At 32.6% G+C, this 19,458-nt stretch overlaps 5 protein-coding genes across 5 annotated transcripts; all 5 read left to right on the plus strand.

Moving 5' to 3' along the window:
- Nucleotides 1–4,862: 4,862 nt before the first annotated feature.
- LOC139427295 (uncharacterized) lies at nucleotides 4,863–5,747 on the plus strand. Its single transcript, XM_071188468.1, has one exon. It carries the CDS (start codon nucleotides 4,863–4,865, stop codon nucleotides 5,745–5,747), a length of 885 nt encoding a protein of 294 aa, XP_071044569.1.
- Nucleotides 5,748–6,275: 528 nt separating this feature from the next.
- On the plus strand, nucleotides 6,276–6,713 carry LOC139427296 (uncharacterized). Its single transcript, XM_071188469.1, has one exon. It carries the CDS (start codon nucleotides 6,276–6,278, stop codon nucleotides 6,711–6,713), a length of 438 nt encoding a protein of 145 aa, XP_071044570.1.
- Nucleotides 6,714–7,189: 476 nt separating this feature from the next.
- LOC107446174 (uncharacterized) lies at nucleotides 7,190–7,711 on the plus strand. The gene has a single exon (XM_016060746.1). The coding sequence runs from the start codon at nucleotides 7,190–7,192 to the stop codon at nucleotides 7,709–7,711; it is 522 nt and encodes a 173-aa protein (XP_015916232.1).
- Nucleotides 7,712–7,738: 27 nt separating this feature from the next.
- LOC107446175 (uncharacterized) lies at nucleotides 7,739–8,416 on the plus strand. Its single transcript, XM_016060747.1, has one exon. It carries the CDS (start codon nucleotides 7,739–7,741, stop codon nucleotides 8,414–8,416), a length of 678 nt encoding a protein of 225 aa, XP_015916233.1.
- A 5,644-nt stretch (nucleotides 8,417–14,060) lies between these two features.
- On the plus strand, nucleotides 14,061–19,218 carry LOC107446176 (uncharacterized). Its single transcript, XM_071188470.1, has 4 exons — nucleotides 14,061–14,580; nucleotides 16,257–17,020; nucleotides 17,420–17,742; nucleotides 17,814–19,218. The coding sequence occupies exons 1-4, from the start codon at nucleotides 14,061–14,063 to the stop codon at nucleotides 19,216–19,218; spliced, it is 3,012 nt and encodes a 1,003-aa protein (XP_071044571.1).
- The last annotated feature ends 240 nt before the right edge of the window (nucleotides 19,219–19,458 follow it).

Raw genomic sequence — 19,458 nt, forward strand, 5'->3', positions numbered from 1 at the left:
AGGTTTATTGGGATCAGGTAATTTTGTTATACATGGATATTCTTTTAGGAGATCAAAATATGTATTATCTTGAGAAATTGTCTTAACAGTATGCAGTTCCGTTTGCTTTAAATGACCAGGAGTTTTTAACTTCTTTTAAATCTCTAATACATTCATTTCTAAGGTCAATCAATTCAAAATTATGGTGAAACTTAGCTCCGAGAATAAGTGTATTTACATTGGCAGCAAAAAATGACCAATTAAACTGCCTTCTTTACCCGAAATCTAAAGTTCAAATTTGTTTAACATAAACATTAATTGTTGAGGAATTTGCTGCAATAAGTGTCTGTTGGGATGGGTTACGTTTTTGAAAATTATTTGCACTTAAAATCGAAACATCACTGCCTGTGTCTACCAAAAAGGAAACATTTGTTTTTCGGTCTCTAATGAACAGGCGACGTGAAATTTGAGGCTAAGAATAAGTCGCCTCTACTCTTTGCTGGTTTCGTTTCCCTGCCAAGCACAAGGTTGAACACATTTTTCGGGCTTACATTTTTTTCCGAATTGATGGTACCAGCAATGTTCTGAATTTCGATACTGAGAGTTGGATCGAGATCTATTACGAGGGCTACTACCGTTTCTTTGAAAAGGTGATCTACCTCGAAATGAAAGGCGATCAATCCTTTTATTTATTTTCTCGATTTCGCGAAATATTCTATCTTCATTTGACTGTCCATTAGAACCAGAAATAGCAAAAGTTACAACTGGGGACGGGGTAACTTTCAAAATTCGATCCGAAATTTCAGCCGTTTTGTCGACAATTATATCAGAAACTGCTGCTAATATTGATTGAATGGAAAACGGCAGTCGCTGTAAAAACAATTCCAGCATAAGTTCATTTGGAACCTTAAGCGATTGAACACGGCTCTTCATAGAACATAATAATTCGGAAGACTTTCTAGAATCCAATTCTTCACCCGATTAAAGCTGTCGAATCTCTTGCTGGGAAGAATCCCCAGAATGATTTATAAGTTCTTCCTTTAGTTTTTCGTATGGGTCAATTGCATACCCTCCAACTTATGAGGATTTTGAAAATAATTCTTTCTAGTGGTAGCGAACCAAAGTATAAATTTTTAAAGCAAATGGATCTCTCATAAAACTTTTATCAGAACTTAAGAATTTAGCCATATGGCCTGCACTTTTATAAGTAATAGTGAACAAGTTACGCTAAAATTAATTTTTTTTAAATATTAAGACATTAATTTTACTACCGTCAGAAAAGAAGATTTCTGAAACTACGGAAATTCCGTAGCAGTTGGAGGGTATGCAATTGCATCGGGTTTCATAAAAATATTACGAATTAAGGAAGCTACATCGGGAGGAAGATTCGAAACAACATAATTATATTTCGTTAGAGACTCTGCAATTGCTTTTGGTTTTGCTAATGAAAATGTGCTTTCGCACATAACAAACCATAAGGCAGGGTAGGGTCTATTCTGTTGTAAACAGGAATTTGGACAGCCGAAACTTCAGTCATTATGCAAGGTCTTCAAAAGCAAATTACTAAATATTTGCTTACAATGATTTAAATGACCTTAAAATAAAAACAATAAATTCCAAATTTGCAAATAAAACTATATATAACATTACTTAATCAAATAAAATAAAATATTCACTAAGAAAATGAATAAAAATAAATGAATTGATTTTCTTAACCATAAGAACATATTACTCGACATTTAGAACATTACTGTTATCCAAAGCTTTTTAAGTTTAAAAATAATTTGACTAAATAAATAATGATCCAGTAGCACTTATCTGTATATTTGGTTCAGTTGTATGTAGATTCTTTTCAATTTGCATAATGTAGAACAGTTCTTTTGAAGAAAATGTTCTCAGGTTTCTGGAACAACAATCTACAGCTTACTTCAAATTTCAATCAATTTTCATGCGTGTTATGTTCAAGGTCACTATTATGGAATAATTAGTTGATTATCCATATTAGATCGTCCAAAGGTTTAATTATATGAGCATTTTGCTCTTAAAAGGAAAACATCACATTCTTAGATGAAAGCAAAACTTATTTATTCATATTTCTGTACCACCACACCGACACACTGCTTATGACGTTCTGCTCCTCTTTTCTAGGGTTGCATTATAATTGCTGTCGGCTTGGCGATGATTTTATTCGCCACAGCCACAGTGGGTACATTCTCAAAAGTTCAATTTCAATCTTGCATGATTTAGAAATTATTATCATCAACTAAAATCTATGATCCCTGTGAATTAATAACCTATAATTAATATATAATTTTATATTAAAAATATAGCGATTATAGCGTTAAATTCTCTCTTTTTCTATTAAGTGTTGATGGCACCGTCATCTGAATTTCTCAAAAGAATTTAAAATTTGAAAGCAGTTTTTTTTTTCAAAATCATCAACTAGAATTTTTAGTAACGGATATTTGAAGTAAATAATATAGCATTGTTAGGATTTTATTTATTCAAAAAACAGTATTGTGGTGGCACATTTTTCAATTGAGGAACACTAAAATTTAAACATTTCATATATATGATCTTTCTGTTTTTAATGAAAATAGCATGTTGAACTGTTAAAATTATTTTTTAACTGCATTGAATTTTAACTAGACAACTGTTGCAAATCCTCCACCTCCATCTGGCGGACAAAGCTATAACTCATTTTCAGCTGTAACCAAAACTAAAGAGTTTATGAATTATGATTATTATCGTTCGAATACGAAGGGAGCAACCGCTCCGTTCAAAATTATTACTCCTACGCTTTAATTGTAAATATCTTCATTAAAATTTTCCTATTATTCTTTTTACTAGTTAATAATTGAGTCTCAACGAGAAGTATGTATCTATTAACAGAAAAAATACGGTCTGATCCGTATAGAAGAAGAAGAAGCGATTTAAAGAAGAGGTAAGCTTTTACCCAAATTATATTCTACTGGCTTTAAATCGTAAAAGAACTGTACCATTTTTAATAAATACTGGCATCCCTGCTGGAACCTGACCGTTCTTGAAAATAGTTAAACAAATTTGAGATTGAAAAGGAATAGGAATCGAAAGTGAAACTTTTGTTTACAATAGAGATCGTCAGAATTAGAATACTTAAACAATGGCTGACGACATAATTGCACGACTTAAAATGCGGAGAGGTATTGTAAGATCATCGGTAACTAATAAAATGAAAACTATTGAAAATTAAACCGAAAAATAAATTTCTTCAGAATATTTAGAAGAGTCGGTAGAATTGTTAACAGAATTAGCGGTTGAATTGGATTCTCTCGACACGGAATTGCAAAAAATTCTTGATCCAAAAGATCTCGATGCTGACATTAATTCCGCTTTGGAATATCGTGAAAAAATAATAACATGGAAATTTAAAGCAAAAAAGAAAACTAAAGAACAGTTATTGAATTCGAAACAAAACAAAAACACACATCAATCGGCAGGTAAAAACGAAACATTACCTGATTCCAGTTTAAAGATCACATTAGAAAATATGTTTCAAGATAAAATTCAAATAAATCTGCCAAAATTATCCATCCAAAAATTTTATGCAGACGTAAGCCAATGGCTTAGTTTTTGGAATTCATTCGAATCTGCCATGCACAATAACAATGTATTAGATAAAGTAAACAAATTTAAGTACTTAAAATTTTGTTTGTCTGGAACAGCGCTTCAAACCATAGAAGGATTTGCCATTACGGCTGAAAATTATGATAATGCTATTAAAATGTTAGAAGATAGATTCGGACGTAAAAAAATTTTAATCAACACACACATGAATAAAATATAGAATATTCCACCATTGAAAAACTCTAATGATGTGAAATCGTTTCGTAATCTTTTCGATGCTGTTCAAATCGAAATTAGAAGTTTAGAAACATTAAACGTTCTACCTGATACTTATAGTGCTATGTTGTCTCCCATGTTATTAAAAATGATCCCCCCTGATTTAGTTTTTGAATTCAATAAACAAATTAAGAATTCAACTTATAACACGAAAGACATACTTGATTTTTTATCGAATATTTTGACTGCTAAAGAACGATCATTTTTGTCAGTCGTTAGAAATGAAGGTCTAAGGACCTTTTCTCCCTTCCCCCGTTCTCAAAATGAACATAAAAATGAGAAAGTGATTACTGGCGCCGAGTTGTTTTGCTCTTCGGAAATAAAAACTCATAAATATTCAAATTGCGATTTCTGTTTAAAAGCTCACCGAAGTGAAATATGCCCGATTGCTTCTTCATTGAGTATCGAAGAAAAGAAAAATATTTTACTTAAGAATGGCGCATGCTACAAATGCACTTCTTTTTCGCACACAAGCCGTCAATGCACGAATAAAAATATTTTTTGCAAGGATTGCGGAAGAGGTCATGCTTCGATTATGTGCCATAGTGCGAATAATAAGAAAGAAGAGAAACCTAACCATGAAACAAATAATATTACATCAGAAAAAACTGTGTCAGCCAATAGTTCCTGTTATAAAGAAATTCTTTTGCAAACTTTAATTGTGTGTATAAATGTTAATGTTGTAGATTATTATGTCAGTGGGATCCTTGACTCAGGATCACAGAAGAGTTACGTCTCTAGATTCGCCGCAGAATTTTAAAAATTGAAGTGTTTGGGTGAAGAATCTGTGAACCATGGCCTCTTCGGAGGAACTGTGAAAAGGGAGAACCATAAAAAATATTGTGTATAATTAAGTAATATTGATAAAAGGTTTTCTTTAATAGTAAATGTAATGGATCAGGAGAAAATTTGCATACCTTTACCAAAGTTAAGAGATGCTAATAGTGTTAATGAATTAAAGAATTCTGGAATTTTTATCAGTGATATTTTCGTTAATGATAATGTTTGTCTATTTGAAAAGGATCCAAAAGAGTTGCATTTTCTATGGCAGAGTCTTTACGAGAGTCATTAATCATCATAGAAAAGGACTGTTAGCGGTAAATACAAAACTGGGTTGGACAGTTTTGGGAAAAACAGAAGGCAGTGAGCAGGATTACATGAATTCGAACATTTTATTGTCTCTTCATGTCAATAATTTTGATATCTCAGAATTTTGGTCACTTGATACCATAGGTATTCGTGATCCAAGAGAAAAGGCTTCTAGGAAAGAAATAGAAGACGCAGCTAGGGAACACTTTTTACAAGCTGTTACTAGGGACAAGGATGGCAAGTACGAAGTTAATCTACCTTGGATTAAGGATCACCCCCCAATGTTCGATTGTAGGAATATTGCGGAAAAAAGGCTTGATAGGTGCGTAAAATCTTTCGATCGATCAGGGAGAGTAACAGATTATGAAAAGGTCTTTGAGAACTGGTTTGAAGAGGACATAATAGAAAATGCAGAAATTATTAATAGAGATGGTAAAGAACATTTTTTAACTCATCGTCCGATTTTTAAAGATAACTCTACTACAAAAGTGATACCAGTTTTTGATGGCTCGATTAGACAAGAGAATTATCCCTCTCTAAACGATTGCCTTGAAAAAGGTCCTAACCTCATTGAACTTATACCTTCGATAATAAACAAATTTCGTCTTATAAAATTTGACATAATAGTGGACATTGAAAAGGCCTTTTTACAAATTGGAGTACAAAAGAATGATAGACCTTATTTGAAATTTCTGTGGTGGGAGCATGGAAAGAGACAAAATTTAAGATGTTTTCAACACAAGAGAGTAGTTTTTTGGCATCTCCTCAAGCCCGTTTTTATTAGGAGCCACAATTGAATATCATCTAGATAATGCTCCGCCACATTTGTAAGAAACTGCTTGCAAATTGAAGAAATCTTTCTACGTGGATAATTGTGTATTAAGTGTCGACAGTGCTGAAGAACTTTATAAATTTATTCTGGAATCTCACGCAATTATGAGTACTGCCAAATTTAACCTTCGAGGGTGGGAGTGCTCAAGTACATCAACAGAAGCAGAAAATCGGAAGAAAATTACAAAATCGTTCCTGTTTCAGGTCTCAATTGGAACTTACCTGGTGATACACTTGGTGTAGATTTGAAAAGTTTTTCTAAAGAAGAAGACGAACTTATAACAAAAAGAAAGATTTTATCGTCTGTCCATCGAATATTTGATCCGATTGGTGTCACATGCCCTATAACTTTAGCCCCAAAGTTGTTATTATATGATTGTTGGGAAAAAGGAATTTCTTGGGACACTGAACTTTCATCAGAAATGCAAACCAAGTTTAAAAAGTGAAAATTGGAAATATCGTCTCTGAGCGAACTTACCATTCCAAGGTACTTGATGAAATATTCACATTCAGGTGCCAAACTGTCTTTACATCTCTTCTGTGATGCTAGATGTTCTGCATATGCCTGCTGTCTATTTTTAAGAACTGAGTATTCTAATAATATGACTTGTCAACTTATTCAAGCCAGAAATTGTGTGGCCCCCCTAAAGAAGATGACGATTCCTAGATTGCAACTACTAGCCTGTACGATTGGGGCAAGATTAATTCAAACCGTAAAGAAAGACTTGGGATTAGATGAAATCATTCCTCTTCTTTGTTGGTCTGACTCAGTTAATGCATTTTACAGGATAAAAAAGAATGACAACTGGGGTGTCTTTGTGTTCAACAGAATTCAAGAAACAGGAAAATTAACCAATCCTGATGAATGGAGGCATGTTGCTGGACCTTTAAATCCTGCTGATACACCTTCTAGGGGCTGCAACGCTAAATAACGGATAAGATCTATCTGGTGGGAAGGTCCTAAGTGGATAAAGTTGCCTTACAATGAATGGCCTCAGTCCAGCATTAATCCCGATTTAGACATAATTAATGCAGAGAAAAGGAAAACCATTGTTTCTGCCATCAGCTGTGAAACAGAAGAATTGAAATTTATTTCAAACATGTCATCATATAGAAGGATTATCCGAGTATTCGCCTGGGTTCTCAGATTTTTGAATAATTTACGAGCCAAAGAGCACAAGACGAAGGGAAAATTGAAAATTGAAGAGCTTGATAAATCGGAAAAATATTTATTGAAAGAAGTTCAAAAAGGACGCTTTAAGGAAGAACGGAAAACAGCCTTCGAACTGTTCTAGATGAACATGGACTTTTAAGAGTTGAAACCAAAATATCACTACGAAAGGATAAAGAGACTTTTCGTTTTCCTATTCTTCTACCGAACAAGCATCCAGAAGTAGACAAATTAATTATGGAAAAGCATCTAGAATTTAGACATGCAGGAACTCAGACTTTAATGAGCATTTTAAGAGAGTCGTACTGGATCATTAAGACAAGAAAAACAGTTAGACAAGTTATTCGAAGATGTGTGATATGTAGAATATACGGAGCTCAGCCTATTGAAACCATTAATGTTCTTCTTCCAGAAGATCGCGTGACAGAGACTATGGTGTTTGAAGTTGTTGGAACAGATCTGTGTGGACCATTCTTCTTAAAAGAGGGCCATAAAAGTTGGGTAGTGATTTTTATATGCGCGGTTTACCGTGCGGTTCATCTTGAACTTGTGTTATCCTCATCAACCGAGTGTTTTCTTTTGACCTTCAGAAGATTCATCGCTAGAAGAGGCAGGCCCTTCATAGTCTACTCAGATAACGGGACAAACCTAGTAGGAGCAGCTAACGAGCTAAAATCTGTAAATTGGGAAGAAGTCGGAAATTTTGCCACAGCAAAGAAAATACGATGGAAGTTTAATCTCCCCTCCGCTCCTTGGTAGGGAGGATTCTGGGAGAGTCTAGTTAGAATGTTAAAGATATTACTCAGAAAAGTTCTTGGAAGATCTTGTCTTAACCAGGATGAATTAAACACCATATTGTGTGATGCGGAAAGCATAATAAATTCTCGACCATTGATATACCTTTCCGAAGATCCTGATGACCTTATAGCTCTTTCACCATCTATGTTTCTACAAGACATAAAAGAAATTGGAGTGCCTGATTTTGACCTCATTGACTCAAAGAAACTCAATAAAAGACTACTTTACAAGCAAAAAATTTGTCAAGATTTGAGACTTCGATTTAGAAACGAATATCTGGGACAACTAAGAGACTTCTCGAAAAATAGTGAAGAACCTTCTATTAGCGAAGGAGATATTGTGTTGGTAGGAGACACTAACACCAAGAGAATCAATTGGCCATTGGCAAAGATATTAAAGACATTCCCTAGTAAAGATGGGAGAGTGCGAGTAGTAGAAGTCAAAACAAGAAATGGGAAGTTTCTAAGACCTATACAGAGACTTTATCCCTTGGAAGTGAGTGATAGACATCCACCTGATTTTCGATCACAGATTGATGCGGGAGAGCATTCACCTGAAGAGACTATTATTCCTCAAGTTCCTGACTCTGAAGGTCCTCAAGAGCCTGTTGCCCAGTGTTCCCGTTACGGGCGTATCCTAAAACTGCCTAAAAGACTTAACCTGTGACTTTATTATCTCAGACTTTAATTTTCAGGACTTTTACCTTTTATTAGTGACTTTAACTTCTTTTTTCCAGATGTTGAGTTTTGATAACTATTTTTGCAAAACTCAAGGTGGGAGAGTGTTGCGAAACCGCCACCTCCATCTGGCGGACAAAGCCATAACTCATTTTTAGCTGTAACCAAAACTAAAGAGTTTATGTATTATGATTATTATCGTTCGAATGCGAAGGGAGGAACAGCTCCGTTCAACACTTTACTTCTACACTTTAATTGTAAATTTGTTGTTTTGTTTGTTTGTTAATTTACGTCGCACAAGAGCTGCACAATGGGCTATTGACGACGGTCTGGGAAACATCCTGAGGGATGATCCGAAGACATGCCATCACAATTTTGATCCTCTGAGGAGAGGATGGCGCCCCCGCTTCGGTAGCCCGACGACCTGCGCGCGAAGTCGAGTACTTTACGGTAGCACAGTTTAACGAGGACCAATACCGCACACCCTCGGTCCCTACGCAGACTGATCCAAGTGGTCACCCACCCGCACACTGACCGTAGCCAGTGATGTTTGACTTCGGTGATCTGCTGGGAACCGTGTCTTAACGATCAGTCCACTGCGGGACTTGTAAATTTGTAAATATCTTCATTAAAATTTTCCTATTATTCCTTTTACTAGTTAATAATTGAGTCTCAACGAGAAGTAGGTATCTATTAACAGGAAAAATACGGTCTGATCCGTATAGAAGAAGAAGAAGCGATTTAAAGAAGAGGTAAGCTTTTACCCAAATTATATTCTACTGGCTTTAAATCGTAAAAGAACTGTAGCGTTTTTAATAACAACAATTTTAACTCTTTACAATGGCTTCACTCTTTTTATTTATTTTTTTAATTTTGTAACATAATTTAAAGTTTAATAATAAAAAGCTGCTACGCAATACATACACATACATTCATTCATTTTTATTCAACTTAAATCAAATTATATCTATATCTGAATATTAGAAAAAGTTTAGGAAATTTTGAATTAATAAAATTTTTTTTAATTGATTATCATAACGAAAACAATCAAACTACAGTACAAAATGCTCCTGTATACATTTCCACTGCACCCTATTCAAAGAAATTTTCTATATAAACAGGATACACACTTCCTTTGAATGAACCCGCATTGAGTAGAGTACACACTCTCTGAGATTTTTGTGCCTACAGCCCTCGGATTTTCAAATTAACCCTGCCAATGACTATAAAAAATCCTTTGGAAGTATATACATTTTCAAATATAATGTTAAAAGATTTCAATATAAGTACGTCCTTTAAAATAAGTGACATTAAAGCAGTAACATTTAATTAACTATATTAAAAACCTATGATTATTCTGCTTGCGCTTTTATAATTCGAAAAAATACTTTCATTTTTGTCCAACTAAGATTATTAAAAATCATTTAAGCTAGATTAAATTTAATTACATCAAATTATAATTTATATAACTTGAATTGCAATGAAAAATCAGATTAAAAAATTATTTGGGTTAATATCTATCAACTCCGTAAAATTAATATATATATATTATTTTGACGCCCGGTGGCTGAGCGGTAGCGCTTCGCGCTGTCGTGCCACAGGTCCTTGGTTCGATCCTTGGGCCGGGCAAGGCCGACTCAGCCTTTCATCCCTTCAGTGGGTCGATAAAATGAGTACCAAGCATGCTTGGGAACTAACACTGGGGGTTCCGCGTTCGGCTGACCACCTGACCGGAACATATGCTCCTGCACCCCAGAGCCCAAGGTCAAGAAAACTGAGATGGGCACAGTCGGCCTTGGCCCTCTTAATGGGCTGTCGCGCCACTGAGTTAGTTAGAGTTAGTATATATTATTTTGCAAGTCCACTGATTTCTTGAGTTCAAGTGATTAAACTGTATCGCTAAATGCAGCCTCTTCTTCATCTACTAGGTTTGAATACCTTCAGTTAGAAAGCATTTGTCCTTTATTAAAGCATTTGTCTGTCTAAAACCTTTATTTTTTTCAACATGATGCTTATAAATGTTGATTATTGCTTCGATTTTAAAATATCTTTAAAAAAAAAAATTTCTAAGTATGAATGATATTTTATAAATTTATTAAATGGTAGTCTAAAATTGTATTATCAGTTCTTTTGCAGATGACTTTTTTATCTTTTTTTTATTTCAACTGATTAAGAAAATGTTAAAAAAAATTTTAATCTATTTTATAATTAAACTTCAGTTCAATCGAGTTTGATCCAGGGTTGGCATGATTTAAATCACATGATTTTTTTTTCGAATCATTGATTTCAGTAACAAAAAAAAAGGAAAAAAAATTTTTTTAATGCAAAATTTATTCTTATATTCTTTGGGTTGTGAAGTTTTTCAAATTTTGATTTTATCGATATTGAAAGTTGTAACCAAAGTAACAATAAGGCAGGAAATGTATGTAAATTATTTGATGTCAAAAATCGTCTGATAAATGAAAAAGGATACTATTTGTGAATAAAAGTTCCACGAAACCTTCAAATTATACAATATATACATAATAATATAAAATAATTTGTTGTTTAATAACCATTTTTTGATTATACTTATTTAGTGTCATGTTTATCTGACTGCAAAAACTTTAAATACTCGCCAAAATAGGGACTCAAAGAATACAGTTTTTAAAGTATTCTAATAAGTGTATTCCACTAATAAAAAGCTAATGCTTAATCTTTGATAATTTTTATTATCTTTTAATTTTTTATTTATTCCAATAATGAACTCAAAATTATTATTGATAACTGCTTAGCTTTTGTAAAAGTATTGATCTATAAATAAACCTGACATATAATTTATATCAATGATTTGTGCTCTCAAAGTCTGATGCTCAGTGCTGGATAAGTGCCTGAATTAAGTGATGCTGTTAAGGCAACTTCAAATATTAAGTGATTGTAATTTTTCATGTTTCAAAATATATTTTTCATGTGAACATAATGTTTTTATTTTTGTAGTACTGATGCTTGTGCTACTCTACATAGATTATTTCCGCATTCTGAAGCAGTTCAATCATAGCCTAAGAGGTTTAAATTAACACTAGAATTCTGCAAATATCATTTTTTAATACTTTTTTCAAATTAATTTTAGATAGTGATGTAGTTGAATAAAATGACCAATCCTGTAAATGTTATACAAATAGTGACAAAGGTTAAGTTTTGTGTTCGAACTACCAAATTCTTTTTAAGTTCAGCTGTTCTTATATAATTTAAAATTTTGCTTTCTTTGGCTAAAGCTTATTTTATTTAAAGAAAAACTGTACTTTTTTTGAATGTATCAAAAGCACCACTAATTAAATAATACATTCCAGAAATTCAGTTTAGTTTTTGTTGTATTGACTCGATTGACCATCAGAAACATTTTATTAAAATTATTTGCTATGGTAGATTGTTTTTGCCTCTTATTTGAAATATTTATCTTATTTTTACCCAAAATGACGTGTTAAATTGAAAAGTTAAAAAGTATAAAAATCTCATCTCCTTTCTTAGGATGTACTTTTTATCTCATGATCAAAATGGAACAGAAATTGGTGAAATTTTTTTTAGATATTGAAATAGAATAATTTTTATTCATTTTTTGTGATATGATTATTTTTTACCTTTGATCGATTCCCTGTCTCTATGGAATCTTCACTATTTCAGGAAACCCTTCCTTTTTCTCCCATACCTAGGTATTTTCCCTTTGGCTATATTTATATTTTTACCTTAAATTATGCATTTGGAACTAAAATTATAAATTTTATTTTGGTGTGTTTAATAACAAGCTTAAGTCACAAAATTTATTGAAAAGACTCTCTGTTTCTCTCTTTTCTTTTTTTATGGGAAACTCAAACCCACTAAAATCTTAGGGTACGGTACAACTCTAATTCAAACATTCTTTACATCAGTAATAATCTTTTATTCAAGCTCAACATCGAAAAAAAAGTGGACGTTAAATTCATATAGTAATTGCTAAGATAAGCTTTTTAATGGATTAAGGCTATGGTTCTTTTTCCCATCTCCTCCCCTCTATTCCTTCCATCCAAAGACCCATAAAAGTGTTTCAATTATTTTATACTTCTTGTGTGTTGAAAATTGTAAATTATTTTTTACTTGTTTAGATTTCTTTCCTTCCTGTGCATTTATAATTTTTCTGTGTTAATTTATATTGATCTAACCAGCTGCAGAAATTGCAGATTACTTCTGTACTTTGTTTGATAAAATGTAATAAAATTATTAAACTGAATTTGTCTAGTTTAATTTTGTATATATATTCAAAAGAAATTATTTTAATTTCCTCCCCATGTAAATAAAGAAAAAAAAATTTGTCAAGCGTGCTTCTCACTGTCATAACTCAAAAATTATTAGAAGAAACAAGAACAGATATGGTAGAAAAACAAATCTAATGTCAAAACATAAAATGAACATTCTGCTATCAAAATATCATAGATGCAACTATTTTAGGCCTGAGTTAAAGGTATCTTTTTATGTCTCACTTGATTCACTTTAGTAGAAACTATTTTACTAAGGGAATTAGGATTTTTTTCCCTTCCAGCCTCATACTCTTTTGTCTGTAAATGGGTAACTCTACTCGCTTTAATTTTTTTAACACTATATTTACGGGTATCGGCCGCATACCTATTTTTACTGAAATCCGTCTTTTTGACGGGTAAATTAAAATACTCATTTTCGTAAAACTTTTATTTTTAAATTAATGGTTTTTTATTCACAGTTGTTTTCAATACATTTTTTACAAGTAAACTCTTTTGGATGCACACTTTCCACATACATACTTATTACATTTAATGCAAATGTTATTAGACCTATTTTTTTTTACATAACCCAATTTGACAAGATTTTCGCACATTTGGATTTTGTGAATCAGATAATGAATTAAAACTTGTATTTTGTTCATCGCGATGGTTACTGCCTAGTTCTTCAGCCAATTGGAAAATTAAATTCTTGCGAGTTATTTTTACTCCAGTGGTCTCCTTGTACAATATCCAGGCATTGATGGCTGCCAAATCTAAAATGTTATAAAACACGTGAAGCGGCCATCTACGGGATCCTGCTTTCACGCTATATTTTCTAGCCATTTGGTCTACAATTGTTACAAATTTCTGCCTGACCAGAAGAGGGCGTTGTAATCACTCACTCATTATAATTCTGTAAACACTTATGTGGCAAGCAATGGATTGAACTGGATGGCTCATTGGAGAGCCCCTTTTCGTATCATATATTTTTTATTGTTTTATTATTAAATTTGTTGTTATTAAATATGGTTTCTTTAATTAATGCTCCCATTCACCACTGAATCATTCTGCAACATGGTGCATTACGTCCGCGAATATCACTAAAATAAAAACTGGACTGTACGACAAAAGGTTGTTTGTACAAAAAGGAATAACAATCGGAATACAATATCGGTGTATAACTAATTACTCCCGATCTTGTAAAACTGGGACATTATTGCATTATTGGACTATTGCATTATTGGATTTGGCACATTATTTGGATTTGGATTGCAAGGTAGGAGATTTTATCACTTATTTTACTATTTGAAAATGGATAAGATTAATAAGCTTATAGAAAAAAGAAGCAGTGTAAGAAGCGGTATAACGAAATTAATTAAAAGAATGAATGTAAAAGAGCAAGCGGAAACTGATACGTCACTTGCAGAACTGCTAGAACTTTTAGAAACTAAAGAACAAATTCTTAAAAAACATGATTCGGATATAGAAGATCTCATAACTGATCCAGAAAAATTTAAAGCTGAAGTTAAGGTATCAGAAGAGAACGAGGAAAAGATTCTTTCTACTAAAATAAAGTTAAAAAGTAAAATTAAAGAAATTAACAAGGAAATAAATCATGTAGCTGAATTAAGTCATAATACTTCTACTGAAACTGTAGAACACACCTTTTCGGCCCTTAAATTATCTAAATTAGAAATTCCCCGTTTTTCTGGTGATTCCAATTTCACGAAATTCCTTAACTGCTTTAATAGCGCAATAGGTACAAATGATTCCCTATCTAAAATTGAAAAATTTCAGTACCTAAAATCCCTTCTTTCTTCCCCCGCCTATAATGCTGTTGCTGGATTTGAATTAAACGATAAAAATTATGATTCTTGCATTGAACTATTACAACAACGTTATGGTAGAACTAATTTCATTATTAATTCTTATATGACTAAACTACTAAATTTGGAGCCGGTTAGAAACTCATTTTATGTTAAAGGTTTGCATAAACTATATGATGAAATAGAGGTAAACATAAGAAATTTACGCAGTTTAAATGTTACCGAGGGATCGTATGGTCATATATTAAATCCATTGTTATTGAAATTATTACCCCAAGATTTAGTATTGGAATTTCATAGGAAACGTGATAAAAATAAAAATTGTGAAGTCTCAGAGTTCGTGAAGTTTAAGGAATGAGGTCGAGTCTAGAGAAATTTGTGAATCTGTAATAAGTTGCCCCAAAAAATACGGAACAAAACGTAGCCCCTTTCAAAATTATCAAAGCGGACAAACTTATCAAAAGAATTTCTCTAAACCTAAAAACGTAGTCACAGCCTCAACGTTACATACTCAGTCAAAAAATATTTGTATTTTTTGTGGTTTGATAAATTCGCATGATTCTGTTGATTGTAAAAAATTGGATGTTGAAACAAAAATTGGTAAACTTATGTCTGACAGACGATGTTGTGTTTGTTTCAAAAGGAATCATTTCAGTAAATTATGTAGATCTGGAATTGTATGTAAAATATGTAATTCTAAATACCACCACGAATCAGTTTGTAGGAAAACTCTTAAACCACAAAATTATGCAAATAGAGCTAATGAAACAAAAACGGAAAACGATACTAACCCAAATAAATATCAGTCTAACTCAAAAGTCAATGTTGAATATTTCTGTTTCACACAATAATATATTTTGCAAAGATAAAGCTTTTCTACAAACATGTTCTGTATTAGCTTGTTCGGATAAAAATTCGATTTTGGCAAATGCCATTGTGGATAATGCGTCACATAGGAATTTTATAAGCTCGAAATTAACTAAAGAATTAAAATTAAAACCAGTACGCTATGAAAAATTAGCAATTTATTCTTTCGGTCAAACTAAAGCATGTGAAAAAGAATATCCTATAATCTCCTTAAAGGTCATAAATAAAAGCGATAGTTCTAAGTGGGTCGAAATCGAATGTTTAGTAACACAGTTTATTACGAATCTAACTATGAACAAGCCAGATTTGCTCTTAATGAATGAGTTAAAAACTAAAGGATATGAACTCGCTGACTCATTTGAAACTACGAATTGCGATTTATTGATAGGGAGTGGTATTTTTTGGAGAATTGTTTATAATGAAAGGATGAAATTAAATGAAGATGTAAGTTTAATTAATTCCCATTTCGGATGGTTACTTTCTGGGTATAATAAATTGGGTCATGACTCAACCGAAAGTTGTGAGAATGTATGCTTAACTATGGACTCTACTTCTATTTTATTTGATCTTAAGCTATTTTGGGAAATAGAAGAGTTTCCGAATGAGAAAATATGTCTTTCTGAAAAGGATAATCAATTGATAAAAAATTTCGAGGATTCTTTGCGATTTAATGGAGAACGTTACGTATGTAAATTAATGTGGAAGGATAATTTAGGCCCCCCTTTGGAAATGGACTCTAATTATGCAGTTGCAAAAGGGCGTTTTGATTCGTTAGAGAATAATTTTTAAAAAAATCCCGAGATTTTAGGTCAATATAAACAAATTGTGTCGGGACAAATAAAATGTAATATTGTTGGAAATAGTGTGAATGAAAACTTAAATTCAGGATATTTTATGCCTCATCGTGCAGTAATTAGGAATGACAAGGAAACAAGCCGCGTTCGTATTGTTTACGATTGTAGTAGTAAAGTAAATGAGAATAAAAAATCTTTGAATGATTCGCTTGAATCGGGAATTAATCTTTATCCAAATTTATTGGATATAATTCTTAAATTTCGAGAAAATCAAGTCGCATTTTGCGGAGATTTGGAAAAGGCCAATCATATGATAGAAATTGCGGAAGATGATAGAAATTATCTAAAATTTTTATGGTTTTCGGATGAAACAGATAATTCAAAAAGAATACTTCAATTTAATCGCCTTCCTTTCGGATTAACGACGTCATCATTTGTTCTTGCTTGTGTATTAAAATTTCATATTAGGAAAATTAAGGAAGATCAACCAAATTGTTATGAAATTAATTCTCTATACGTAGATGATTTGTATTACGGTGCTAAAACTATTCACGATGCGTATCAATTTTCTTCATCGGCGATTGAAATATTACGTGACGCCGGATTTAATTTAAGGAAATTAAAAACTAATTGTATTGAACTAAATGAACTCTGGCGTAAAAACGGATATGAGGAAAACACTGATTTTGGGCAAGGAGCAGGTTTCTTAGGATTAAAGTGGGATCCTATTGAAGATAAAATTAAATTAGATTTAAAGGATTTAAGGTATTCCTTGGAATCAGGAAACACCAAAAGACAAGTGTTGAAAATTATTTCTAAAATTTTTGATCCATGTGGATTCATTAGTCCATTTGTAGTTAGAGCTTAAATAATTATGCAGGAAATTTGGGAGCGAGGTTTAAAGTGGGACGAAGACTTACCTAGCGATTTGGTAAAGAAATGGAAAAAATGGTGTTCTGAAATTACAGATTAGGACAATTATGTTATAATAGAACGAAAACTATGTTCAACGGCGGATATTAGTGATGTTTCTCTTCACATATTTGTTGACGCAAGTCCTAAGGCTTACGGAGCCGTGGCATACCTTCGTTATAGAACAATTGAAGGACATATCGAAGTTAAATTCATAATTTCTAAGTGCAAGGTTGCTCCATTAAAAACTTTGACTTTGGCTAGATTGGAATTGATTTCAGCTCTCGTCGGTGCTAGATTAGGGAAATATTTACAACACGTTTTTCCTAATTTCACTCAACAGATATACTATTGGAGTGACTCTAAAATTGTTCTCCACTGGATAAAAGGATCTTCAAGGCTTTGGAAACCATTTGTGTCAAATCGAGTGGCAGAAGTGCAGACACTTATGCTTCAAGAGTGTTGGAACCATTGCAGCGGCGCGGAAAATCCTGCTGATTTCATCACAAGAGGAGAATCTGCAGTTAAAATCGTGTCGAGCTCCCTGCGGTGGTCCGGTCCAGTTTGGTTGTCCCATCCGGTCAACTTGTGGCCTGCAGTAGATTTTTGCAACCAGCCTGATGACAATTATAGTGATGTGGTCAAGAAAGAACAAAGAGTGTTGTGGTGAACACTGTGACTCAAAACAAGACTTCTGACATTTCTCTTACAAAGTCTATTGATATTAACAAATACAGCAATCTTACTAGACTTTTGAGAGTGACAGCTTGGGTAAAAAGGTTTGCCCATAATGCCAAGCCAAATTCTTCGAAGTTGAAAGGACCTATTAGTGCTTCTGAACTTCAAAATGCTTTGCATACCTGGATTAAAACTGTTCAACTCTTGCATTACGAGAGTGAAATCCAACAACTCCTCTCTCAAAATACTTTGAGTAAACATTCACGAATTTTCAATCTCAATTGTAAACTTAATGATGATAATCTTTTATTTTTACAGGGACGTTTGCAGTTCTCAAGCGATGATGTGAAAACAAAACATCCTGTACTACTTCCTTCTAATGATAAATTCGTTGAATTAGATGCTCATGTCAAAATAGGTCATTTAGGTGTAGATTCCACTTTAACTCACTTAAGAGAACAATATTGGATAATCAAAGGTAAACAATTTGTCAAAAAGTTTTTAAGAAACTGTTTAATATGCAGACGTTATAAGGTGAAACCTGGTACTCAAGTGGTAGCTCCGTTACCACCTGACAGAATTAAAGAACAACCTCCTTTTGATATTTCTGGTGTAGATTTTGCTGGACCTTTTTTTGTTACTGACTCTAATAATAAGTGTTATTTGTTAATTTTTACCTATGCAGTTACTAGAACTGTGCATTTAGAGCTAGTTATTAATATGAATACTGATTCTTTTTTATTGGGATTTAGAATATTTGTTTCTCGTAGAGGATTGTGTTCGATTTTGTATTCAGATAATGCAAAAGCCTTTAAAAAGGCAAATAGTGAACTAAAATGGTGGAATCAAATTAATGATCCTCAGGTAAAAAATATGCTTGCTTCTAAAAATATTGTTTGGAAATTTATTGTAGAAAAAAGTCCATGGTGGGGAGGTTTCTGGGAGCCACAGATACGTACAGTTAAATCTTCTCTAACTCTTAAAGAATTAGAAACTGTCTTTTTGGAAATTGAAGCCATGATAAATTCTAGGCCTATTACGTATCTTTATAACGAACCCTCAGAACCTTCTCCATTCACACCTTCTCATTTTTTAGTTGGTAAAAGATTAATGTCTTTACCTGTTGTTAAGTATAAACCTAATGATTTGATTGTAAATAGAGATTCATTAACTAAAATGTATAAATATCAACAAACACTTTTGGATCATTTCTGGAATCGGTGGAGGAAGGAATATTTACTTCATCTAAGATCTGCTTATACTTCTTCACCACCAGGTAAGATAACATCATTTAAGGTAAATGATATTGTTTTAATCAATGATGACCGTTATCCCAGAAATATATGGATGCTGGGAAGAATTTTGGAAGTGTATCAGGGACGAGATGGGAACATTCGTTCACTTTTGATAAAAACCCCTAAAGGAGATATAAGACCACGGTGCGCCTTAACCAAAGTTAAATAAAATGCTCTTACACCTCGAAAATTAGAAGAGATTCTGAATTTACAATGTTAACAGATAATTAAAATCAAAAAATCAAAATAATCTGTGGAGAGATTTTTAAAAAAATCCACTTTGAACATTTTTGCGCACGAAGTTTGATATTTTGGAAAATGAGACGTTGTTTTATATCAATAGAAAGGAAAAAAATGATATAATAATGATTTTTCAGTTGTAATTCTATTAAACTTTTATTATTTAAAC

Source organism: Parasteatoda tepidariorum, chromosome 4 (genome assembly GCF_982258835.1).
Source record: "Parasteatoda tepidariorum strain Cologne lab strain chromosome 4, Ptep-v5.0, whole genome shotgun sequence".
Lineage (NCBI taxonomy): Eukaryota > Metazoa > Arthropoda > Arachnida > Araneae > Theridiidae > Parasteatoda > Parasteatoda tepidariorum.

What these genes read in the sequence shown, in the direction of transcription:
- LOC139427295 (XM_071188468.1), top strand. Translation starts at nt 4,863, where the DNA reads ATGTTTGTCTATTTGAAAAGGATCCAAAAGAGTTGCATTTTCTATGGC.
- LOC139427296 (XM_071188469.1), top strand. Translation starts at nt 6,276, where the DNA reads ATGAAATATTCACATTCAGGTGCCAAACTGTCTTTACATCTCTTCTGT.
- LOC107446174 (XM_016060746.1), top strand. Translation starts at nt 7,190, where the DNA reads ATGGAAAAGCATCTAGAATTTAGACATGCAGGAACTCAGACTTTAATG.
- LOC107446175 (XM_016060747.1), top strand. Translation starts at nt 7,739, where the DNA reads ATGTTAAAGATATTACTCAGAAAAGTTCTTGGAAGATCTTGTCTTAAC.
- LOC107446176 (XM_071188470.1), top strand. Translation starts at nt 14,061, where the DNA reads ATGAATGTAAAAGAGCAAGCGGAAACTGATACGTCACTTGCAGAACTG. An exon ending in ACTATTACAACAACGTTATG is followed by an intron (nt 14,581 to 16,256) that starts GTAGAACTAATT and finishes ACTTAAATTCAG; the next exon opens with GATATTTTATGCCTCATCGT. An exon ending in GATTCATTAGTCCATTTGTA is followed by an intron (nt 17,021 to 17,419) that starts GTTAGAGCTTAA and finishes TTCACTCAACAG; the next exon opens with ATATACTATTGGAGTGACTC.